The sequence below is a fragment of the Pleurodeles waltl genome, chromosome 6, assembly GCF_031143425.1.
Source record: "Pleurodeles waltl isolate 20211129_DDA chromosome 6, aPleWal1.hap1.20221129, whole genome shotgun sequence".
Lineage (NCBI taxonomy): Eukaryota > Metazoa > Chordata > Amphibia > Caudata > Salamandridae > Pleurodeles > Pleurodeles waltl.
In genome coordinates, this window is record NC_090445.1 from 617,531,450 (window position 1) to 617,558,021 (window position 26,572).

At 42.3% G+C, this 26,572-nt stretch overlaps 1 protein-coding gene across 5 annotated transcripts in view; it reads right to left on the bottom strand.

The window, feature by feature from the left end:
- Positions 1-8,152: 8,152 nt before the first annotated feature.
- The window catches only part of LOC138300066 (receptor-type tyrosine-protein phosphatase V-like), a 573,371-nt gene continuing 554,951 nt past the window's right edge, over positions 8,153-26,572 (bottom strand). For all 5 annotated transcript variants that reach the window (XM_069238934.1, XM_069238932.1, XM_069238933.1 and 2 more), the window contains one exon: positions 8,153-9,106. In XM_069238934.1, coding sequence (XP_069095035.1) covers positions 9,047-9,106 — 60 coding nt within the window. In that variant the 3' untranslated portion in view covers positions 8,153-9,046. The remainder of the gene's footprint in view (positions 9,107-26,572) is intronic.

The window sequence follows — 26,572 nt, forward strand, 5'->3', positions numbered from 1 at the left end:
TTCCCTCCCCGGCAGGGCCCACATATTTTAAATAGCTCCAAATCCAAATTGGGGAGGGTGAAATCAACTAGAGGAATTTCCATGCCAATACATTGGAGAGGGGCATTACTAATAGTTCTGAGAGGCGAGTCCTCCCTTGCAGATGCCAAACCAATGGAGTCATGGATTGAAGGAAGGGTTGCACTAGAGTATGGCGAGGCGGCTTGGCGGGAAGCAGAAACCTCGATGTTAGAGGGAGTTTTTAGGGGTGCGGAAAAGCCTCGGATTGATTCTTCCAAAACATTAAAACTTGCTGACTCCTTAGGGTGAGAACTAAGGTGGAGAGGTTCACCTGATGGTAAAATGACTCTACGGACAAGAGATCCGGACTCGGATAGGTTAGGGAGAGCCTTCTCTCTGTCCCAGAGAGGGAACATTTGGTTTCTGCATTTTAGGCCTGGCACAGCTACTCCCCTGTTGTGAAGAGGGTTAGATTTGGTTTTACAACAAGATCTCCCCAGGAGTAGACGGCCAGATCTCAATTTGTTGGCAGTCATTATACCTTACGAAGTTTTAATAGCTGTATTCCTTGTGCAACAGCAAAAAATAAACGAGAAACTCCACTGGTGAGAAAGGGGCACAGATATCAGTTAGATGAGAGAAGCACAACAAGGTTGCTGTTAAAGATGAACAGAGGCAGTATGATCTGGCAAGACAACAGTACCTTGTAGCATGGGTGAACAGGAAGCACTGGAAAAGGCTGGAACAGAAGCTGAAACAGGTGCAGACAAACAGACAGGCAAGAGAATTTCCACTGCTTGCTCCAGTTGTTCCCCTCCACTGCGATGGCCAACAACCTCCTCCAAGCACCAGACAGCAGACCAGGCCTGTGCCCAGCTGGCGGAGAGGGCAGCGTTGCAGTGAGGTCAACCCACAAGAGGCTATAGGAAAGTGCAGGCATGTGGTGACAAAGACAGGGCGCCTCAGAGTCACCCAGCACCCGGTTCCTGATATCAGGTGCACCACATTGCAGGGACGCTGTTATGGGTGTTGTGGGTGTTATGGCTGTAAAAGCTGTGGCCGCTCCTGGATCCACACTTCTGCTCACTCCTACATGTCCTCGCATCTCCTCATGGCTCCTCACTGCCGGCCGGGCTCCGAGCTCAGGTATCCAATATCCAGTTCCCACACTGGATCCCTCATGGACTGGGGTGGGCTTGGATGGCTCACACGAGATGCCGAATGGGAGACCGAACACCGGCGACAGCCGGCAGCGGTACTAACTCGCGGCTCACAGTGGGGCGGCCTGTGGCCCACACGGGAACAGACCAAGTAGGCGGGCCACACGTGAACGGACCAAGCAGACAGAAACGGCAGCGATAGCCAATCGATGTGCTGCTCGCAGTTTGCGGGAAGCCAGCGGCTGCTTACTTCACTCCTACATCTGGCACGGGCTTCACCGCGTAATCAGAGACCTCTCAAGTCTGTCAGGCGAGGTCAGAAATAATGGAGGAGGTAGACAAAAAAGTTGGAGGGAAGACCACTCTGAACCTGTTAGGTCTAACACTCTTGTTGACACTGGCAGAGCACCGCTGGTGGGAACGTGTATTATTAATCATAGGGCAGAAGAGACCAGGGGAACTTGCTGTGCATTGAGGGGAGACACAGGAACATTTTTGATTTTGAAAGAGTCAGAGTGGAACTCCTAAAACTCAGGCCTAACCTGGATGTTGCCTTACATGAATAGGGAATAACCACTACCAACAGAGAAGGGGAAGTGGGACTCCGGCACCTTTCTAACATCTAACAGTAGACAACTGACCTTAGGAGGACTGTGTATATTATTTGTGTATGCCATATCTTACTTTGTGTTCATATATATATATATGTGTGTATATATATATATATATATATATATATATATATATATATATATATATGGAAAATGTCACTTACCCAGTGTACATCTGTTCGTGGCATGAGACGCTGCAGATTCACATGCTGTGCATATCCCGCCATCTAGTGTTGGGCTCGGAGTGTTACAAGTTGTTTTTCTTCGAAGAAGTCTTTTCGTGTTACGAGATCGAGGGACTCCTCCCCTTTCGGCTCCATTGCGCATGGGCGTCGACTCCATCTTAGATTGTTTTCCCCGCAGAGGGTGAGGTAGGAGTTGTGTATATAATAATAGCGCCCATGCAATGGAGTAAGTATGTATGTACATAATGTGACTAAAAGTGATATATTTACAAATTTACAAATGTACAAGTTGCATTTTTTATCAACTTATAACGGCTACAGGCTCCCGGGGAGGTGGGAGGGTGCATGTGAATCTGCAGCGACTAATGCCACGAACAGATGTACACTGGGTAAGTGACATTTTCCGTTCAATGGCATGTGTAGCTGCAGATACACATGCTGTGCATAGACTAGTAAGCAGTTATCTCCCCAAAAGCGGTGGTTTAGCCTGTAGGAGTTGAAGTTGTTTGAAATAATGTTCTTAATACTGCTTGTCCTACTGTGGCTTGTTGTGTTGTTAACACATCCACGCAGTAATGTTTAGTAAATGTATGAGGCGTAGACCATGTGGCTGTCTTACAGATTTCTGTCATTGGTATATTTCCTAGAAAGGCCATGGTGGCACCTTTCTTTCTAGTGGAGTGTGCCTTTGGTGTAATAGGCAGTTCTCTCTTTGCTTTCATATAACAGGTTTGAATACATTTAACTATCCATCTGGCAATGCCTTGTTTGGATATTGGATTCCCTGCATGAGGTTTTTGGAAAGCTACAAACAATTGTTTTGTTTTGCAAATTTGTTTGGTTCTATCAATGTAGTACATTAGTGCTCTTTTTATGTCTAATGTATGTAATGCTCTTTCAGCTACAGAATCTGGTTCTGGAAATAACACTGGGAGTTCCACTGTTTGATTTAAGTGGAACGGTGATATGACTTTTGGCAAAAATTTGGGATTTGTGCGTAGAACTACTTTATGTTTGTGTATTTGTATAAAGGGTTCTTGTATGGTAAAGGCTTGTATTTACTTACTCTTCTGAGAGATGTGATAGCTATTAGGAAGGCTACTTTCCAGGTTAAGTATTGTATCTCACAAGAGTGCATGGGTTCAAATGGTAGACCCATGAGTCGTGTTAATACGATATTGAGGTTCCACGAAGGAACTGGTGGTGTTCTTGGTGGAATAATCTTTTTTAGACCCTCCATAAATGCTTTTATGACAGGGATTCTGAATAGTGAAGTAGAATGTGTAATTTGCAGATAGGCCGAAATTGCTGTGAGATGTATTTTAATGGATGAAAAAGCTAACTTAGACGTTTGTAAGTGTAGTAGGTAGCTTACAATGTTTTTTGCAGATGCGTGTAATGGTTGGATTTGATTATTATGACAGTAATAAACAAATCTTTTCCACTTATTTGCTTAGCAATGTCTTGTAGTAGGTTTTCTAGCCTCCATGCATTCTTGTGTAAGGTCTAGATGTCCGAATTCTAAGATTTCAGGAGCCAGATTGCTAGATTGAGCGATGCTGGATTTGGGTGTCTGATCTGTTGTTTGTGTTGAGTTAACCGATCTGGTCTGTTTGGCAGTTTGATATGAGGCACTACTGACAGGTCTAGTAGTGTTGTGTACCAAGGTTGTCGTGCCCAAGTTGGTGCTATTAGTATTAGTTTGAGTTTGTTTTGACTCAATTTGTTTACCAGATACGGAAGGAGTGGGAGAGAGGGAAAAGCGTAAGCAAATATCCCTGACCAACTCATCCATAACGCATTGCCTTTGGAGTGAGGCTGTGGGTACCAGGATGCGAAGTTTTGGCATTTTGCATTTTTATTTTTTGCAAATAAGTCTATTTGCGGTGTTCCCCAGCTTTGGAAGTAAGTTTGTAGTATCTGGGGATGCATTTCCCATTCGTGGATCTGTTGGTGATCCCGACTGAGATTGTCGGCTAACTGGTTTTGAATTCCTGGTATGTATTTCGCTATTAGGCGAATGTGATTGTGAATCGCCCAATGCCAAATCTTTTGTGCTAAGAGACACAACTGTGTCGAGTGTGTCCCTCCCTGTTTGTTCAGGTAATACATTGTTGTCATGTTGTCTGTTTTGACAAGAATGTGTTTGTGGGCTATTAGTGGTTGAAATGCTTTCAACGCTAGAAACACTGCTAGTAGTTCTAACTGATTTTATGAAGTTGTTTCTGTTGAGTGTCCCATTGTCCCTGGATGCTGTGTTGGTTGAGGTGTGCTCCCCACCCTACCATGGAAGCATCTGTTGTGATCACGTATTGAGGCACTGGGTCTTGGAAAGGCCGCCCTTGGTTTACATTTTTAGGATTCCACCATTGAAGCGAGGTGTATGTTTGGCGGTCTATCAACACTAGATCTTGAAGTTGACCCTGTGCTTGTGACCATTGTATTGCTAGGCACTGTTGTAAGGGCAGCATGTGTAATCTTGCGTTTGGGACAATTGCTATGCATGAGGAAATCATGCCTAGTAGTTTCATCACTAATTTTACCTGGAACCTTTGGTTTGGGTGCATGCTTTGTATTACGTTTTGGAATGCTTGTACCCTTTGTGGACTTGGAGTGGCAATCCCTTTTTTTGTGTTGATTGTTGCTCCCAAGTATTGTTGTATTTGACACGGCTGTAAGTGTGATTTTTGGTAGTTCAGTGAGAACCCTAGTTTGTGAAGGGTTTCTATGACGTATTTTGTGTGTTGAAGACACCGTTGTTGCGTATTGGTCTTGATTAACCAATCGTCCAGATACTGGAATACATGTATGTGCTGTCTTCTGATATGGGCTGCCACCACTGCAAGGCATTTTGTAAATACTCTTGGTGCTGTTGTTATCCCGAATGGTAACACCTTGAATTGGTAATGTACCCCTTGGATTACAAACCTTAAGTATTTCCTGTGCGAAGGATGTATGGGTATATGGAAGTACGCATCCTTGAGATATAATGTTGACATGTAGTCTTGTTGTTTGAGATTACGTCTTGAAGTGTCACCATGTGAAAGTGATCTGATTTGATATAAAGATTTAGTGTTCTGAGATCTAAGATGGGTCTTAGAGTTTTGTCCTTTTTGAGTATTAGAAAATACAGGGAGTAAACACCTGTTCCTTTCTGATGATTGGGTACTAGTTCTATAGCGTCTTTTTGCAACAACGCTTGGACTTCTAGCTGTAATAGATCCATGTGTTGTTTGGACATGTTGTGTGTTCTTGGAGGCACATTTGGTGGTAATTGTAGGAATTCTATGCAATAACCATGTTGGATAATGGCTAGGACCCACGAGTCTGTTGTTATTTCTTCCCAGTTTTGGTAAAAGGAGTATATACACACTCCTTTTTTCATAAAAGCAAGCATTTGACTGGGCACTCATTTATGGTTGTTGGTGTTCGTATTTTGAGTTGTAAGCCTGTGTTCACCTATCTCCCTTCCGAGAAGCCTTGAGTTGCTTGACCAATGCTACTACTGAGAATCAAGTGCTGAAGGGGTATTTGGACCAGTTGTTCAGGACTGATATTAGGTTGGGCCTTGGGCCATCAAGAGTAAAAGGCCATGTCCCCCATCGTTGGGTAAAGTAGCTCCTGCTTGCCCCGTGGCTTTCTGAAAGGGGTTCTGACACCAAACAAACAGAGAAAGAGGTGACAGCTCAACTGCAAGGTTATGTCGAGCAAAATAATATTCTTGATTCTGCCCAAGACTCAGTTTTGAATATGTATTAACCTCAAACTCAGATGATCTATGTATGATATTACATAAGGGCTACACAGGAGCAGTGATCTTTACTGCCTCTGATGGGTAAAATTATGGAAGATTTCTTCAATACACAATTCTCAAACTACATAGGGGAAATGTTATTTCTTGATACTTATCAATCAGGCTTCTCATCCAGCCTCAGAACTTAAACCATGTTGATGGTCACCAGCATCACTATCGTTTTGGATAGTTCTCTAATTCTTTAATTCTCCTTGACCTTTCGATGGGTTTTAATATGGACTCAAATGCCATTCTGTTCAATAGACTATGGGGGTCATTACGACCCTGGCGGATGGCGGAGAACCGGCAGTAAGACCGCCAACAGGCATACAGACATACCCACAGACATACACGCACTCATTCCCATACACACAACATCTCCGCAAGCATACACTCACTCACACACCCCCTCTACATACACACACGCACACTCCCATGCACGCACACAACACCCAAAACCCCCTCACCCCCCTCCCCTAATGGAAGATCGACTTACCTGTTCCATCGATCCTCCGGGAGGGGACGGGAGCCATGGGGGCAGCTCCGCCGCCACCACGCCACCAACAGAACACCGCCACGGCGAATCACAGGACGTGATTCGCTGGGCGGTGTTCTGTTGGCGTGGCGGTGGACGTGGAGCAACCTCCACTTCCCCGCCTCCCGCCAGTATGGCTGTTGGCGGCTCTCCGTCCGTAAAGGGACGGAGAGCTGCCAACGGTCATAATAGGCCGAGCGGCAAACCGCCTGCACAGGCGGTCTTCCACACGGCGGTCCCTCGGCAGTCTTGAAAAAAAGACTGCCGAGGTCATAATGACCCCCTATATGCAGTTAGTCTATAGGGCAACTTATACAGTTGATTCACTTCCTGCATGGGGTGACTCACTAAGACAGTCTCTAAGGCCCACTATTGTTCTGCACTTAAAACTGCTGAGGCCCCTAGATTCCTTGTTGAGCCTAATGTTGTTCAATCTTTATGCAACTTATCTTGCTAGACGTTATAGTATTCAGTATTTTCCAATTTATTGTACATTTGGATGGAGAGGCTAAACTTGTTTAGGAAAATTTTAGAAGCTAAGTGGCCAACTGGAGGAATGAAAGTTCTTTTAGGCTTAACACTGACAAGCCATGGTGTTGGCTTTCAGCATTTTTTTCCATCTGGACTTAGAATTGATAGCCTAAATCTTTAGGTCCATGTTACACTCCATCTTCCCTGGTGAGCAATCTAGTAACTATTTTTGATACTAAACTTTCATTTGAAACCCATACCAATAGAAGTATGGATATCAGTTTTGTCAGGATGATGGATCTGAAAATAATTATTCCTCTACTTTCTAGTCATTCAATGAAAGTATTAGTCTAAACTCTTATTACCATCAGGTTAGATTGCTGCAGCTTTCCCTTCATTAGACTCTCCTGCTATCTTTTTTGTAGACTGAAACTGATACAAAATGCAACTGCTCATCTTATATGAGGTCTTAACTAATGCCTCAGCAGTTCCATTCATCTTGTTGTCCTTCACTGGATACCTATACACAAACACTGCCTTTTCAAGGGCTTTCGTTTCTGTCATAGATCAATGCATGGCCCCTTGCCCAGAAGTCTTCTCTCTTCTTTCCCTATGTGCCTGGTACACCCTTTTGTTACAGTTCATTATATTTAGTAAACATGCCCAAAGTCACCAAGATGCCCACATGTGGGAGAGCTTTCTCTGTATTTACTGTTCAAGCCTGGAACAGTCTTCTACCTATTATTCGTCCAGAACCCAAACACTTAATTTTATACAAGCAGTTAAGGACCTGGCTTTTCACTTGTGTAATGATTGCTAAATAACTATCGCTCACTCAACAGATGTCCTTATGTTAGCTCAAAGAGGTCCTTTGAGGTTGCATGTAAGCTTAACAAAAAACTAATAACATGACATTCATCTACCCTGACCTTTGATATCTCTACCCTTTTTGTCTCAAGCTATAGCTTTCTGACAGTATATGGCCATGAAAAGGAAAGCCTAGCGAATCTGATGCCAACTTTAATGCTGGGCCTGCACCCATGGCCAAGACCATGGAGAAGCACTGAGAAGAAAGATAGACTCCATTACCGCACCGTTCCAAAGGCAGAGGACAACATCAGGGGCTACTGACACATATACACAGGGAAATGAACCAGAACTAATAAGTATGGCACAGTACATTCTTGGCTGGAAGTAGGCAAGAATAGCACTGCTTCTTCTATAGTAGAGAATTTACTCTTGGTTCTTGAAAGGATGTACAATCAGTCATAGATCAACATGTTGCATAGCGATTACTTGTTCTGGTGGGCACTGGAACAGTTAGGACAAGCATTGGTAAGGTCTACAGGTTTGTTTGAATTTTGAGTCAGGTTAAATCATGAAAAAGGACACTACAGTGAAAAACAAACAAAAAAACAATGATTGTTTATTTTATAAAAAGACCTAGGAGATACAAAGACGAAGTGTGGTGATTTAGTGTACTTTTGAGTTGTACAATAATCTCTTATTCACTGCAAAGCAAGCACTCCGTAGGAGGCAAAATGATACCCCAACCGTCCAATAACGTGGCCAGAGAGAAATACTTCTCTTGGCATAGCCAATTGATAACAATAGGTCTACAGACAGCTGCGCTGTCAAGCCAGACATAAAATGACCCTCACTGGGCAGCTAACGGCCCAAAGAATAAATGAAAGTTCCTAAAATCTGGACAATAATTAGAAGCTCAGCAATCCATTAGAAAGCTCAAATATTAATGTTAATAAAAAAGAATCAGTGGAAGAGAACACGTCCCTTCTTCCACTCACCAGAACAGTATCCCTGCTACCTGTCACCAGCCATTGACAATATAACTTTAATTATGTGAGTTAAAGCCAAACCAGAGCTCTCCCTTGAATTATCTATGCAGATATTATGAGATCGTCATAAAGAGACACAAATAATGGCAAGCCTTTGTGCTGTCCCACCAAGGTGTCCATTCTCGGAATGGGCATTGTTACACTATAGTGCTCGCCTCTATCGGCAGGTGAGTACTGTTACAACAATACGTTTGCACATTCAGTCACGGCCAGGGTTTAGGAGAGAGTAGTCAGTAGTTGCATCATTCAGGATCTACTGGACTCAAAGCCTGGGTGCATATTGTTTGCTCCTCTGTGGCTGATCTTGCTTCAGCTTTTCTTCTTTTCAAAGCCATTCTGGCATCCTGAGCCTCACCCAGCAGGAGCCATTGTTTTCCCTTGTCTGGGGCTGTAAGGTGCAGGTAATCATCAGACATCGCTTGAGTTTTTTTCCTTTCAGGACTGCTTTTCAGACAGCACATTCTTGAGACACGTATGGAGGAAAACATACTGGTCCTAGGAAATGAAGGTAAACACAAATTTGGTATTATGAGTAGTAGTATTTTAAGGCGCACTTTTTCATCTCACTATTATATCATAAACATGAGCTCATCTTGCTTGTTCTTGACACTGAAATTCACACCTTTGTTTTTTGTAGGTTGTTTAATGTTTTGAGACAACCCCTGAATTGTACAATAATGCATTTGACAGTCCCAGAAAGATTATATAATACTTTGTGATTTATCCAGATTTTTCTATAGTATTGAAAGGACCGGGTTAATGTAAAAGAAGAGTATGCAGGTGCCACCAGCAGGTGGGAATTAGATTGAATTATTGAAACATGTCACTTTGCCTTTGGTAGTAAATGCCCATGCAGCACCCATATGTACTCACTGGGCACCCTACTTTGATGTGCTACCAACATACTGCTAGCTAGTGGGGAAAAGAACCACGTAGGAACCATGGTATATACACACTCCTATGGTCGCAACAGGTGTATGTGCTCTTTTTTTGCTCCCCTGGGGCACTTTGGTAATACAGAAGGTGTGTTGCCCCCAGGTGGCCACACCTCTACCCACAGATGTTTGTGTGGGCCCTTTTGTAATAAAGATAGTGCCAGGGCTATATGTGCACCTGTGCAATCTCAAGAAGACTTTCCCTCATTTGCATGGGAGTTGGAATTCCAAAAAGTAGTATATTTCCATCTATTCAAGGAGTATTTCTACAGGTGCAAGTGTAATACTTTTTGGTAAACTTGTTTTTGTATAAAGATCTCAATACAAAAAATGCCTCCACTGAAGCTATGCTCCTGTCTGTCCCTCCTGGCCTGGTAGTTCTCCATGGGAACTCCGGGCTACAGTCATGTACAGCACAACAGCCTGGATCCCTGCCCTGGGATCACTTATTTTAAATGTATTTTCACTGCACAAACTCTCCTTTGTCTCTACCACAATAACTCTTGGTGGTAGAGCTGTCAAATTGGTGCATGTGCTTAGGGATCCATGCTTCCTCACAATACTGATGGCCCCATGTACTAAGGGCAAGTCGCAAACAGAAAAGGGCATGCAGACAAATTATTGGGGCAGGCCGAGCCATAGCAGAGTCATGGGTCTGGCCTGGCTCTAACAGTTGACACACAAGTCAAGCCATGAAATGTTTGGCATGTACATCATTTAAGAAACATAACGTAATAATATGGTACATTCTCTTCAAGATTCAAAAAAGTCTATTTCTTTAACATGTGGAAGCATTTCACCTTAGTACTGCAGACTTTTGTTTTAAGTAATAGTTTTGGAAATATTCATGGCTTGCTCCCGCCACCAACAACAATGCCATTATCAAACTAGGAAGCAAGTTAGCAGTCTTATAAACCCTAAACTTGGCCTTGATTCTTATTACTGATGGAGGAGAACAATAGGCTAATAAATCAAAAGGCGCTTGAACACTGCAGATCCTGAACTCAAGTATTTAAAAGTGCCCTCATATGTGAAAATAAAAAAATAAAAAAAGGAGGCTCTGTGAAATGAAATAAAATATTTGCCGAGGATCACAGAATTTAGAAAAGCAAGATAGTATGTATTGATTCCAGTTTAACTCCTCCCACATTTTTAAATTCATCCACCAGATGGGTATCTCTGCATCGCTCTCTCCTTCACATCAAAGGTTACAGTTTTGTTTTGCATTCTTGGCTCACAGCAAGAAAAAGTGACACGGAGATAGCAGATCCATCTCAGGGCCCCCAGACCTAACTACCAAGCCAGAAATGCCTATATTTAGGAGTGTCAACCCCAAACACCACCTTCCCCCAAAAGCTACAGCTCTGGTTAACGTAAGTCTTTAATTAGGACCAAACCACCACCTTCAAAATTTCCAAGTGGTTGAAAATAACCTTCAAATCAGACCGGTGCTAAAAACACTCCTACCAGAAACTAGAACAATAAAAGATTTTTTTAATCAGGCATAGACAAAAACTATAGTTTTAAACAATTACACAGGAACACCCTTTGCTTTAAGATAGGAGAGTACAACAATCTAATATTTTTTTCCAAAATGCATGATAACTCTGCAATACTAAACAAAATTCCACAAACATAATTTTGCTGCACCTTCGAGGATACATGAATGCGGGGTCATACCTTGTATGCAAAAGTCAAAGAAGCAACAACGATATGACTGTGGTAAGGAGTATAACTGCCACTCAAAATAGTTTTTGCTTGAAACAGTCTCCAGTAAGACATATTGTGCTCTATCAAGTCACCATTGTTAAAAAATAAAAAAGGGAACATTTAGTACCTACTAAATGGAATGCAGTTTAAAAAATTCACATTATGTGAAATTTTGAAAATTTGCTGGCATAACAACAATTTGGCACACCTTTAATTTAAGACATTGTCATTAAAATCTTCTATCAACCTAGAGGAGTACTGCTCATATCCTGTCAGCTATGGCTTTCGAGCAGCAACGCTTGCACAAAGAAACTTGGGGCCAGATGTAGGTAGCATTTTGCATGGCGCATACTGCGAAAATCGCAGTTTGCGCCATGCAAAACATGCATCGCGATGCTCATTCCCATTTTGCGAGTTGGTACTGACTCGCAAGCAACTTGCAAATAGGAAGGGGTGCCCCTATTTGCGACCTGCACCGCAATGCTAAATTGCTCTGTGACCGCGAACGCGGTCGCAAAGCAATTCGCAGTTACCACCAGTGTCACACTGGTGGTAACCCATTCGCTAAAGGGAAGGGATCCCCATGGGACCCCTTCCCCTTTGTGAATGTTGCCATAAATGTTTTTTCAGAGCAGGCAGTGGTCCAATGGACCACTGCCTGCTCTGAAGAAACAAATCCAAATGGTTTCGTTATTTTTTTGTATTGCAACTCGTTTTCCTTTAAGGAAAACAGGCTGCAATACAAAAAAAAAAAAACTGCTTTATTTAAAAAGCAGTCACAGACATGGAGGTCTGCTGTCTCCACCAGGCCACCATCCCTGTGAGTGCAGGGAATCGCAATGGGGTCGCAAAATGGCGACCCACCTCATTAATATTAATGAGGTGGGTCTTTGCGACCCCATTGCGATTCGCAGACGATGTCTGAGACACCGTTCTGCATCCGATTTTGCAATTCGGAAATTGCGAGTTGCACCAACTCGCAATTTCCGAATCGCAAAATCGGAAATTGCTACATCTGGCCCTTAGTGTAAAGCATTTAACAGTACCAAATAACAGAATAAGAAACTCACACAACACAAAATAACCAGGACACTGATTTTTTTATGACTTTTTAGAGACCTTGATGAGCAAAATCCACTGGACTGGTCCGGACATACAGATTTTAGAAGATAATATCACTTTTAAATGCAACCGCAAACAGGCATTGGTCAACTAAAGGTTTGTACACTTCTGATAAGTTTGAAAGAGTTAAATCAGCATCTCAGCTGGGGTGACCAAATCAGACAGGATGGAGATATAGGGGTCAGAAAGGATACTTTGACAGTTACCTGGCCACCAGAGCCTTTGTCAGTCCAGTTCCAGCCTTTAGAGAATGCAGCCATAGACTACAATGGAGTGGTCCTGATGCAGGATGAAAAGATGTTCAAGGATACTGTTGCTGAGGTGTAGTCAATGGGGGGTACCTTTGTGGTGATTCTTCTGTCGACGGGTATTGTGGGGCGACTTTGGCCACAGAGGTCTGGGTCCCACAAAGTCTTCTTTGATGCAGTAGCTGGCTAGCTGCTGCTGGGCTACTGGCCTCCTTGCACCATAGTTGGGGCAAAATCCTTTGCTAGGGGCTAGTGTCCTCTTAGATAACTTATCAGACTATGATAACACTCCTGGGTCTGGCAGACTCAGGTGCAACTTTTGGGCATTGAGGATTGGTCTATTGGGGCATCTGGCAGCAGCAAAACTTCTTCTGTGGCTATCAGCTTGTCTGTTTGGGCTTCTTCGGCTCCTGTGTCCCTGGAGCCAGTTCCAGGGGATCAGCCACCTGATCCTTGAAGTCACTACTGAGATCTGGCAATCAGCTTTTCCTCGAGCAAGGAGCCACAGGCACAGTCCAAACTTCACTAGCCCAAAATGCAGGCGGTGCAGTCCTTCCAATGGTGCAGCCTCTCTTTATGCAGATTCAAGGACAACAGGGCAGTCCTTCTGCTGTCCTTCTCAAAATCCAATGTGATATGACTTGCAGAGCTTCAGGGGTGCCATATTCATCCCAGAAAAGTGCCCTGAGAGGACCATGTGGTCACTAGCCAATGGGCTACCAGGTAACCTCCTTTCTGGTGACAAATTTCCTTCCATGTGTGGCATCTGGCAATCCCAGAGTGTACTATTCTAGCTACTTTCAAGGTGTTGGGACCCCTCTTCGGTCGTCAGGAGATTAGTAGCCCACCCTAGAGGTGTGGCTATCTGGAGGCTAAACTCCAATGGGAAAATAGGTTTGGGGACAGGTTTTCCCTCTCTGTTCCTGGTCTACTGGAAAAGAAAGGTAACTTGCTTGGGAGTGTTGTCACCATTTGCAGCTTCCCATTAGAAGCTTCTCTTTTGGGATAACATCCCGAGTGGCCCTCCTGAGAGGGAAGGTAACACCTGGCCCTGAGGCAGCTGCCTTTGTTACTAAGCCTGGGAGTCATTCTCATGTCTCTCCAGGCATGCAGAAAGCGCTCTGTGGGCTACAGCTTGTGCAAGGCCACTGGACCAGCTGTGGGCACAAAGTGGCAACTTTCTGAAAGTTGCAAAACTTTAATTCAGACATTAAATTCAACTCAGACATCAGGTCAGGCTTAATGCCACAATGAATTTGATACCTTACAGTACCCAGTAACGTAACCCCATTCAGAAGTTAGCCAGGCTCGGGTACCAGCCAGTAACCCAGTGTTAGCCAATGAGTCTACTAACTTTTCCTTAGCAAAACGACAATTAGAGGGTTTTTGGTGTTAAGACATATAAAAATACACATCCTACGTAACAATATAAAACTCTCTGCCTTGGGGCTCTATAGGCCTTCGTTGGGGGAGACTTAAATATTATGTTAAGGGCATTGGTGTCTTTGCCATCAGTTTAAATGGCAAAGTCAAACTAGCAGTGTAAACATTGCCCTCTCAATCATCAGTAGCAGGCTAGGACCTATTTTGTAGTTTGTCACACTCAGGGTTGTACAAACAGTGCCGCAGGCCTGGGTGATCACTCTGCCTTACATACCCTGGGTACCACATGCTAGGGACTTATAAGTAAGTCAGCACTCGCCAATTGAGTTTAGGCAATTCGATATACACTTTGAGAAGGGCTAACACACTAGCACTGAAGTCTGGTTAGCATGCCTCGGTGCACTCTTAGAGTAAAACATCCAGCAGCATCAGTTCAAAAATGTGGGCATGAATATGCAGAAGAAGCATTTCCTTACATTCTGGGAGATTGTGCTAGTTTTAGTAGGGGATACCGCTTTTCTGGACACCTAACATAGGCATGTTAAACATTTGTATGCCTCATACTCTGTACAGTAAACACACTCAAAAAAATTCCACAGCAGAGCTGGAAGTATCCATAGTGTAGTCAGCCCTTAATGCAAACGCCTCACCCTCTTCTGCACCCTCTCCTTCAGACTCATGTGGGATGGAAGACAGACCTATACAGCACTGACTGTGCATATTTACCTCAATCTAGGAAGGCCTTTTCCTTAAGGGGCACCATGTTAGGATCAGAGACTATTGCATTTCTTTGGTTCTACTGTGCCGAGAGAGAGGCAGGATAGCTATCTGCCATATCAAACTGAAGATATTTGCATGACTCTAATATGCTGTCTTAGAATACGTAACGTGTCTATAGTTCTTATGAATCCATGCAAAGGAGCAGTGTGTAATCCAGTTGCAAATGTGTCTTAAAGAAAGTAAAGAACAAACAAAAGAGAGCAGTGGATTAACTTTCCTTGTTCTCAAATGAAGAGGGTATCTTGAAATTGTTGTGTTTACTAAGACGAGAGCAATATGAAAATGAAAAAGCAAGACAAAACACAAACCCATGTTCATTTAAAAAACATTTTAGTTCATTTTAATAGATGGATAAAGCACTTTGCAAAAATTAGTAGGTGCTTAAGAAAAGAAAATCATCAAAAATTAAATGTAGTATCTCCTTTTTTCTGTGTTTGCCGTGGAGTAGGCATTGGCCAGCCATCTCTTTACTGCAAACAACTTAGAACGGACAAGACTGTTTACCCAAATCTAATGTGGCTGCAGTTTGTTTTTTGGCCACTAACAGAATCTGATGGTGTAGTCCTTTCTTTGATTTTATTCTCTCCGTTCCGCTTTACATGTTATTCATATTCAAAACAATGGCGTCATGAAGAGTTGGGAAAGTACTCAGGGGCGGATCTGCTGTCTACCTTGAGGGTTCTGGGCTAGAAGGATGCAAGGAACAGCAAGTAGATGCAGGTCCCACCCAATGCAATCAAAAAGGTTTTGAGGATAGCATGAGTAAGGGCAAAAGACTAATAACTCGAGAAGGTCTCACCTCTTTAGTTCCATCTTACCCTGCTGCTCACTAATGTTGGCTGATGTTTGTCCTCCTTACTAGTTCTTGGTAGCAATATGTCTCATTCTCTAACTCATACAACAACAGTAAACTATACTGAAGACAGAAAAGCTCAGGATACAGAGAATCCACAGCTTGCAACGTATGTAGATGGCATGGCTGCAACACAGGGCAGATATATGATATTTTACACACAGGTATATACCCTACTTTGATGGAATGTTAAAGAATATGTGAACTGGACTTATTAACATTTCAAACATATTTCAGTATTGAGTAGAAAAATACTAGAGGTGGATAACCTACAAAAAAAGTTTTTGGGAATAACAAGAATTTGTGTCCCCCCTGTTCTTGCCTCAAGAATATCCACTGATCATCCGAATTAATTAAATAGGGCCCAGTAAAACGGTAAATATGAAGTAAGCCCTAATCACGCCATTGGGTTAATTCACAAAGGTAAATGTACATCTGTGTGTACACCTCAAAATAGCTCACTTCCTTTTTGCTAGTCACCATTTTTGAATGGAGATTTACACTTAGTATAGACCAGTGTGTCTCCACCCCTCTCAAATGAAGCAGTAGTGCCTCCGTTAATAGAATTTAGGAGTTTACTACTATTAACTTTCCACCTGTTGGTGGAGATATCCCGCCTCATAAGGGGAAAGTATAGGGACAGTGAATAAAGTGTATTTTTTTTTTTTAAAGAAAATTACGAAATATTTAATGTATAATGTAAATACAAAACAATTTTACATAGTCATTATAAACCTAGCACTTATAAAATAACATGCTATTGCACATTGACTCATCAAATTAACTGTCTGTGAAATCCTTTACATGTATTAATGGAATTCAAAGATTTTAATTTTTAAACAATAATATAAAAAATACGTACCATCACAAACATGTATGTTTATTTAATTGACAGTGAATATAGGCAAAAATATGTATTTAATTACTTTTTAACTTTAAAACTATTTTAAATGTTTAATTATTTTGTTAATTGCTTATTTTTATATTTACAAAATAAAATATTTATTAAATAATCACGCATGTTTCTTGACATACTCCAAGGTGGGGCTGGAGTACATTTAAAGCCTGTTTTGTAACATTTAGTGTTCTCTATTAACATATCTTTCTCAAACCCTTCCTTAATCTAACCCTTAACAGAGCCTACTTTCGAGTAATAACTTTCTAGTTTCCCATCAACCCAAGCCCCTCTCACATTTACTACATAGTAGTATACCTACATGTATGGATTCTCCACTACTGTAGCAGAGATCTCTTTACCAAAATGATAGGATGTGCAAAGGCCACCAAGCTGCAGGTTTCTGAATTGGGTATGCGGGCACTGGCCCGTGCTTTTTATGCCAACTGACATTTCACCACATACAATGAAGTGCTCAATTAACCAGTGCTGCAGCTGTGGGTGGTGAAATGCCTGGGGGCACAGGGTAGAGGGCAGCAGTTGCACAGGGGGGAATGCCCGCTGTGAAAAGAAGAAAAAAAACAGCAATCACAGTGGGGCAAACACCGGCGTCCACAGTGTGTCTGTATTTGTCCTGTGGTGAAATGTCACCAGATCTGTGAATTGCATTTTGCAGTATGTGAGTAGAACTACTGTATTACTGCTTTGTGTACTACAAAATGCAGTTTGTAGACTGTGATCTTGGTTTAAAAGCAAACAGAATACACTTTTCTTGATATCTTAGTCTCATGATAGTCCTTGGTCAACAAACGACCAAAAACAAACTACTCCGGTGTTGCCTTAAACAACTTTTACTTTTATCGACTCATTATTTCATTCACCACTAGTCAGTCCATGGTACCACACAAACAAACTTACCAATCAAATAAGAAGCACTTTCTGACATAAGAGGAAACATTGACTTTCTCTGTGCTTATTTATACGATGCTTTGTACCAACTTTCTTCTGTTTTTAAGTGCCGTAAACAAAATTATCTAATTGAATGCACTGAACACTTTTGGCTTCTGGTGAGATGAGCATTTGATTCACATAATACAAGCAGAAGAGGGCCACACATTATATCTGGCAGAAAGCCACATCAACTAATACCTGGCCACCGCCAAACAAATTAAGAGGCTACAACAAGGGGCAGAATCCTGGGAGCACAAGGATGAAAGAAAACAAACACACTGCCACAGGCCGTTCTGATTTAACCAAACAATTTTCAATAAAATATTGAAAACTGAAACATCTAGGCCGTCATTAGGACATTGGCATTGTCCTGTGAAATCTGTGTGCTATCCCAGAACTTTGTGTTTTTAATGTATGCAATTCCCTTCTCTGAAAGTATTAAACCTCTTTTAATCTCTTGAAATTGGCCTCTTTGTGAGGTCAGAGGAAGCAGGTGATATCAGCAATAAAATATTTCCCTGCCTTCCCTTAACTTTGTATTTTTTCCTAAAAGACTTCTTGTCTCAACTTGCTCTAAAATGTAATAGACTTTATTTATTTAGCCTACTGTACTGCTGTAAAGCCTCAAAGAATCAAAGCATTAACCTTTGATGTAAAACAGGAGAATGAAATAGATGCCTATCTTGTGCCTGAACTGTATATTGTGAAACCAGGTAACGTGGAATCAGTCCCGACATACCCACTTGATTAAACTGTGTGGCCCTAAACAAATTACAAACTTTCACCTTTCCTTCATAAACACATTTGAGAAGACCTTGCTAGATATTATTACAGGATGTCACTGTATAAAAAGCCTCTACCACCGACTACAACGTTGCTCCATCTATAACAGCAATCCAGGCCACTTGTAGGGGGGCATATTACGACTGATTTGACTTAGTTCATTAATGGCATCAATCATGGAGGTCTGGGGTGGGGTATAAATGTTTCTAAGATCATGTTTAGGACTTCTCTTCTAATGTACTAAAGTGAACCATTTCTGCATGTTGAAGAAATACACTAGTTTAAATTGTAGTTTTTATCATTTTTTACATATTGTTTGTTTTACATACCAAATATGTTGATGACTTGGCTTGTGTTATGGCTCTCAGAACCAAGCCAGATCCCAGGCTTGACACTGCTCCCACTATTAATTTGCTGGACTGTCCAACTCTGTTAGACCCTGCAAGGTCTTAAAGACAGATGCACAGCTCTGCTGTGCCCGAGTGCTTACATTCATGATATAGCCCCTGCCATCGGTAGGCATGCAGTCTCTACCCCCTGGCTGCAGCACAGGCAGTGGGTGTTGTTTGAGAATGCATGTCATAAGACGCATGGTAGAGTGCAGATACTACCTTTGTAAAACGGAGGCTTCTGCATTCTGCTCTGACTGTGCCGCAACGATATGCAAAGTCTTCTTTGGTAAAGACACATTGTAAGGCTGCAGAGATATTTTAAGATGGGGCAAAGTGGACAATTGCCCAGTGCCGCTACCTTCCTTGAGCCTCCTCAGGTAAAGTGCATGGGACAGTTACAATTTCAATGAAAGTAATATATGTGCTGGTCGTGCGCCCACTCACCAGCCCACCGATGCTCTTTATTGTTCTTAAATTCATATTAATCTTCATTTATTAGAGAATATTTAAACTTCAAGCAATTGCTCTGTTATTTTATGTTTTTCCATCTCAATTACAAATTGTGGAATCATGCTTTTATCTAATTATGACAATTGTTGATGAGTTGAACATTTTTTGTCTTGTAGGTTTGCCTATTTTTTCATATATTTGTGGCACTAGTATTTTCACCTCAGCCAAAAATGCCTTCCAGGCTACTACTTTGTTTCACCCACAGCTGGGCAACCATCACATTGCAGGTTTTCTTTTTGGGCTATTAGTCCCTCATTTTACCTTATATACATGTTCCATACAACAAGTAAATCATAAAGTACTTACATTTGGACAAGATTGTGTGACTTTAACGGGGACACAGTCGTATTTTCTTAGTTTTTATAATTTTGGGGCATACACAATGGGCTCTTTAACATTAGTAGCCCATTTGGGCTTTACAGAGGTCACTTGTGGGCGACGAGCATGTCCTGAAGTTCTCCTTGGGCCCTTCACATTGAGCCCTTTAATTGTTGTGGCCCACCCAGGATAATGTCGAACACATAGTGGTGAAAGAGGCACAGAAGCTTGGAATTGCATCCTGGCGCAGTTCTATACACATCACAGACGGCCGATGGAAGTACTTTTTATCATGTTTTCCTTTTCACAAGCATGGAGTATTTTTATGTATGTATCCATGAACAAATGTATGCATGGAGCACTTTTCTATTGACAAACACATGGACATTCATGACACCATATGTTATTGATATCATCGATTTAATTTGTGGAGCACTTAGATTTGGACGCTATAGATCTTTTTACAATGATATCGACATTTTTTTGGGCACAGGTGAGGCACGAGGGGTTTAGTACCATGTGTTTAGCAAGGATAAGGCCACCATTGGAAACAACTAAAGGGTATGATGTGGCACTGTGGATGCCTGACTGGCATATGGAAGGCATTATTGATATTGTAACACGTGAGTGCACGGTGTTATAAATGGCTACACGCACAGAAGATTCCATTTTATCTGATGAGTGTAACCATTGTTATACATATTTGCAGCATCCTCTAGGTGTTGCATATACCTAGATGTATGTTGTTTTGTTATAGAGACCCCTGATGAAGGGTCCCGTGGCCCAAAACTCATTCGGTATAATAATTCATCGGATCATGCAAAAAAGATTGATTTGCTGTATGTGATGATACGGGGCAAAAACAGAAGCCGCCACAAATATTATTTGTAAAGCAAGATATATATGAAGATGTTTATTATAGAAGGCCATTGAAAGCAATTGCTTGAAGGAGAATAAATATTTTCTGATGAGTGAAAATTAATACGAATTTAAGAACTGGCGGGTCACATTAAAGGGCGTCTGGGGGCCGGTGAGTGGGTGCACCACCAGCACATAGATTACTTTCAGAGACAGTTGTGCCAAGAGGGAGAGAGCAGACTTCATTAACAACAACAATAATATTTGAAGAAAAATGAGTGCGCAGACGGCACATTGTTCAACAGTTAAAATTCCTGCCATAATAGCCATGCTCATATATACCAGCTTCTCTGTGCAATCTAACAGTTGATCATGCTACCCGGAAATAGAGGGACAGTTATTATTTCACGCAACGCACAACAGCAACCAATAATGCCGCGCTGCACTGTATGAAAGGGAGAACAACAGAACAGCATCCACTGAGATATGGCGCTGCCGCTCTCTTCTCAAGCTGTTACACACACTTGAGCTGCCTTTTGCAGGCACACACCTTTGCACCAGAGTGTGTGTGTGTCTAACATATGTTTTGTTCTTGAAGGGTAGCCTTCCAGTACAAAGCACTATGCATAGGCTGTAAAACCTTTCCCACTCTGAATGTGTGCTATACTGTGCAGCAAATGTGCAAATCGTGATGAAACATCCTTCTCTCCTACTTTACACCCGTCTTAAGGAAACATATTTTTTTAGGCAAAGCCCTGGTTACAAATATTAGTAGATAGTGCTTTGTGCCGTAAAAAAGTATGGATAGCATGAGACTATTAATGCACCACACAAGAGACTCCCCACTTGGCACAAAGGAGTACACAGTGCTACTTTGTGTTGGTTTTCAGCAACTTTTCAGCGCAAAATAAGTTTTGTGCTGGAACGTAAATTCCAAAACAACACATTATGCCAGACGGTGTTACTTTTGGTGAGTTTACACTGGCTCAAAGCATTGTTTAATCTGGTTCTTAGTGTGCACACCTGGCCTGCCCTGTCTTAATCCTTGCACTCTCAGGCAGTTGATGGTGATTAAATTAAAAGTAATATTTCTGTGTCATTCTTCTCTCCATACTTCATGTAACCAATTCCACTAGACCCCTCTCTAAACTGTTCTTTCTCTTTCTCCATAACTCTATGTACCTACATCTTCTCTCAAGCTCATCTCTCGTGAACTCACTTTTGTCTACATCAATTCTCTCTCTCTTTAAATACCTCACTCAACTTCATCTCTCACTACCGTTCTGTAGGAAGCCGGCTCTTTATGATATATCAAAATGAGATATATCATGCAAGGAGTCCAGGTGTTCCCTTACCAGTGGACAGGGGCTTGCTCTAGTGATCCAGGGTGCACTTTTAGGGGTTAGATTGGTCAAGCAGCCTTAGGCTTATCAGAGAAGAGTGTTAGACATCTGCAAATACTCACACAGTCATTAAATAAGACACATGACTCAAGAAGGAGATCCATGCCAATTTACATAAATATCAAGTATCTTTATATATGTTTTGGCACCAGAATAAATAGGATGAGGTAAGCACATTTTGCAATGAAAATCTTTACAGTTTTGAAAAGTCGAGGGTCTACTTACCCCTTGAGTCACTACACCCCCTATATGGCCACTTCCTGTGGGAGGTGGGCATAACCCTGTTCCAGAGTTCCTAAACCTGCCAACAACAAGATGACAGATTTCTAAAGGTTGTGTCCACATCAGGCAGCTCACCTTAGGCGTGGGACTACCCTGAGGGGTGGACACACCTCCCTGAATACTAAATTTCCCATCTGTCCAGGTGCCACTTGGGCACTGGGGCAGGGGGTCGGCATCTCTCCTGTGAGTGAAGGCAGATCTGAATACCAAGAGTGGTGGGCTTCTTTGGAGCCCCTGCCCTGGAATGCAGGTTTGCAGGTCATCCTATTTGGTGGGATGTGTAAATACCTCTCCCAGAGCAGGCTTTGTGATTGACTGCCCGAAACCAAGGGCTCTCACCCTTGGGGGGGGGGGGGGGGGCGGTTAGAGGGGAGTCAGACTTGTGTCTGGTGGCGGCAGGCTGCTAACACTAAAAGTGGTCAGTCCACACACAGGCAGATGGTAGGTTTTCAGGGGGTACCTCTAAAATGCCATATTGGTGCATGCTTTAATAAATCCATTACTAGCATCAGTGATTGTTTATTAATATGAGATGTTTGATACCAAACATCCCTATTTTCAGTGAAGCCATAATGGAGCTAGGGAACTCATATTGATCAGTGTTCAGCACATGTTCTTAAAATTGCTTCCCTGCTCACTCACTATGTCTAAGAATCATCAGAGACATAGCAAGGGCATATCTGCTCACACAACTATGTCCTCACATGTAATATAATGCACTGTGCCTTAGGGCTGCCATGTCTATGGTAGGGGTGACTTACATATATTTCACGCAGTGTTGGGGGACATGGCGCACCAGCGGTGTGCCATGTTGTGTTTTTACTTCTAGGTGCACTGAGACACACAGCTTGAAATGGCAGTGTGTATGTATGCTAGGTGAGGGGTCCTTGAGGGTGGCACAACTTCTACTGCAGCCCTTGGGGACCCTCTTTGGTAGCCACAGCCTAAGTACCAGGGGTACCACCAACTAGGGACTTATGGGGGGGCAAAGGTATTGCTGATTGGGGAACAATTGTACACTTTTAGGGAAAGAGATCTGCCACTGGGGACCTGGTTAGAAGGAATCCAGTGCACTTTTGGTCAAAATCGCATTGAATACCAGACAAAAAGTGGGGGTGACCAAGTCAACAAGCATGTGCAATGTGATAGGTCTCACACTGCTTGATTTAGAGCTATTGGCATTGTAAATTCCTAACTGGACTTTTCTTGCCACATAAATTGGTCAACTCTGACTCATAATTTTGTCTTTTCCTGCCATATATTCCAGTTGCCCTGCATATAACTAAAGCACTTCCATTTATCTGCTTCCTCTATCTGCAGCAAAAAAATAAAAATGTTGCCATTTAAAATCCTAATTTAACTCTGCTTTGCTAATTTCAATAGAATACCACTTTCACCACCCCACCGTAAGAGATTCTGGCTGGCTAACACAATTTCCCAAAAAAAGACACAAAAGACAGCAATGGAGGAGTAACAAGAGAAATAAAAAAAGAAGTGTCACCCAAACAGATCAAGATTGTTCAAACATTCATAATGTACTAAAAATTTCAGTTGCCCTGAATATTGGTCATAATTGTAATAAAGACAGATTATTAGAACATATACAATTATCACATAAACCTTTATCAGAAATACACTTTTGGCATTAGAATGTAATGCTCAAAACAGCCCCTGGAGGGCACCATAACAAAAATATAATTTGTAAGAAACATGGGGCCAGATGTAGCAATTTCCGATTTTGCGAATCGGAAATTGCGAGTCAGTGCGACTCGCATTTTCCGATTCGCAAAATCGGATGCAGTACGGTGTCTCAGACACCGACTGCGAGTCGCTATGGGGTCGCAAAGACCCACCTCCTTAATAATAATGAGGTGGGTCGCATTTTGCGACCCCATAGCGAGTCCCTGCACTCACAGGGATGGTGGCCTGCTGCAGTCAGCAGACCTCCATGTCTGTGACTGCTTTTTAAATAAAGCAGTTTTTTAAAATTTTATTTTGCAGCCCGCTTTCCTTAAAGGAAAACGAGTTGCAAAATAAAAAAATAACAAAACCTTTTGGTTTCGGTTTTTCAGAGTAGGCAGTGGTCCAAAGGACCACTGCCTGCTCTGAAAAAAACCCTTATTGGCAACATTCACAAAGAGGAAGGGGTCCCTTGGGGACCCCTTCCCTTTTGCGAATGGGTTACCACCAGTGTGACACTGGTGGTAACTGCGAATTGCTTTGTGACCGCATTCGCGGTCACAAAGCAATTTAGCATAGCAATGCGAGTCGCAAATAGGAAGGGAACACCACAACACCTACATTGTGAATGTGCATCGCAAAAGGCATTTTGCATGATGCAAACTGCGATTTTCGCAGTTTGCACCATGCAAAATGCTTTCTACATCTGGCCCATGGTCATCTATCCATATTGTTTGCCCCAAGAGGAGATAACCCCATAAAACACATACAGGAGCAAGTAATGCAGTGTAGCCATATACTTAGCTGCTAGAGGGCATTTTAGGGCTAGCAGGCCTACTCCAAAGATATTACAAACAAGACCTTTAAAACAAAAAATGTCTCAGCTGTAAAACAAAAGTAGAAGCAATAAGAAAGATTAAAAGACAGTGAATGGTGGGAGGGGTTATTATTTTGGGATCTCTACTACCCTAGTGTGGGGACGCAGAGATGATGTAGACAGAAAGAGCATTTTGAAGGTGGTCCCGTTGTCCTAGGACCACCACAGGCTGAGTTATGAGCAAAAATGTTCTGTAAAAGTAATGCCCTGCAAAGCATTATGGGGCGAGTTTTTGTGCCGCAAATATTATAGTATGTTGACTGTAATGCTCAGAACAGCCCCTAGAGCACACCACAATAAAAATAGCATTTGGAAGAAACATGGTCATGTAACCATGCAGTCAGTCCTTAGAGAGCATAACCACATGAAAAAAGAATGGGACAAAGTAATGGAGTATAACTATATATTTAGCTCCTAAAGGACATAGTACATTACACAGTTACAAGGCTAGCAGAACTATTACTATGATATTACAAACAAGGCCCATAAAACATAACTTCTGTAAGTTCTAAAACAAATATTCCAGCCGTAAGAAAGCTTAAAAAGATAATGAAGGGTGATGGGGTGATTTTTTTGTAGTTCCCACTAACATAGTGTGGGGACCCAGAGATGATGTGGACAGAAAGAGCATATTGTGGTCATTGATTTGAAGGTGGTCCCATTGTCCTAGGACAGTTATGAACAAAAATGTTTTGTGCAAGTTATGACCTGCAAAACGTTTTGGGACAAGTTTCCTGCCATGGATATTTTAATATGTTCATACGACTGTAATGCTTAGAACAGCCACTAGAGGATCCCGCAATGAAAATAACATTTGTAAGAAACATGGTCATGTAACTTTATAGTTAGCTCCTAGTGGGCATAACCACACAAAAAAATGGCAGAAAGTAATGCAGTGCAACCATATATTTAGCCTCAAGAGGACATAGTACATTATACATGTTCAGGGCTAACAGGCTTATAGCAATGATATTACAAAGAAGACCCTTAAAACACAACCTACTCTCAGCTGTAGAACAAAACCTCCAGCCATGAGAAACATTTATCAGATACTGAATAGTGGGAGAAATGATTATTTTGGGTTCCCCACTAACCTAGTGTGGGGACCCAAAGATGATGTAGACAGTAAGGGCACGTTATTGTCAATGTTTTGGTGGTGATCCCATTGTCCTAGGACCACCACAGGCTGAGTTATGAACAAAACTGTTTGTTTGCAAAGCATTATGGGACGATTTTCCTGAGTGCAGTGAATATTGCAATATCGGCTCTCCCGCTGTGCTGGGAGAGCCACTTTCGCTTTGAGGATTTCTGTTTTAGTAAAGCATTCACCAATTTCAAGTTTTTTAAGGGGAGAGCCACAAGAAATACTCTGGCTAGGTAACTGTGAACAATATGACCAGCGCTCTGATACCGCTGATTGAGTTCACGCTGTTGTGCCTGTTCACACTATGAGCACCATGGCTGCCAGGAGGCACAAAGGGGAGAGACAAAAGAAACAGTTCTCCCACGCTGAAGTATAGCAGCAATTATGCAATAATCCATGTAAGAGGGGCAGTCTGCAAGGCTTGACAAAAACAGCCTAAAGGCGGGACAAAGGTAAAGCAATTACCAATGACATCAAGTGATTTTTGAAAGGCAAGCCCATAAACGAGTTCAAGTGATGGGCGTGAGGTGGGCGTGGTTAACAGCCTACAATACATATAAAAGGTCAAAGTGCTTGCACGCTTGACCTAAAAAGGGGCACTTTCCTACCTCCTCTTTGTGACTTTGCCTCCATGTCAGTCTCTGTGCATACCTCTATTTCTGCCACTAAGTCCCCTCTCTCGACTTCAACTTTTTCCATAACACATTCCTCTCTTTGTCCCACACTGCTGTTTTTCCATCTAGCTTCCCTGTCTCTCTCATCCATCCATGTCACCATCTCACACAACCCCACCTCTTTCCTTACCTCACCTCTCCATGTCTCTACTACCCTTTTTGC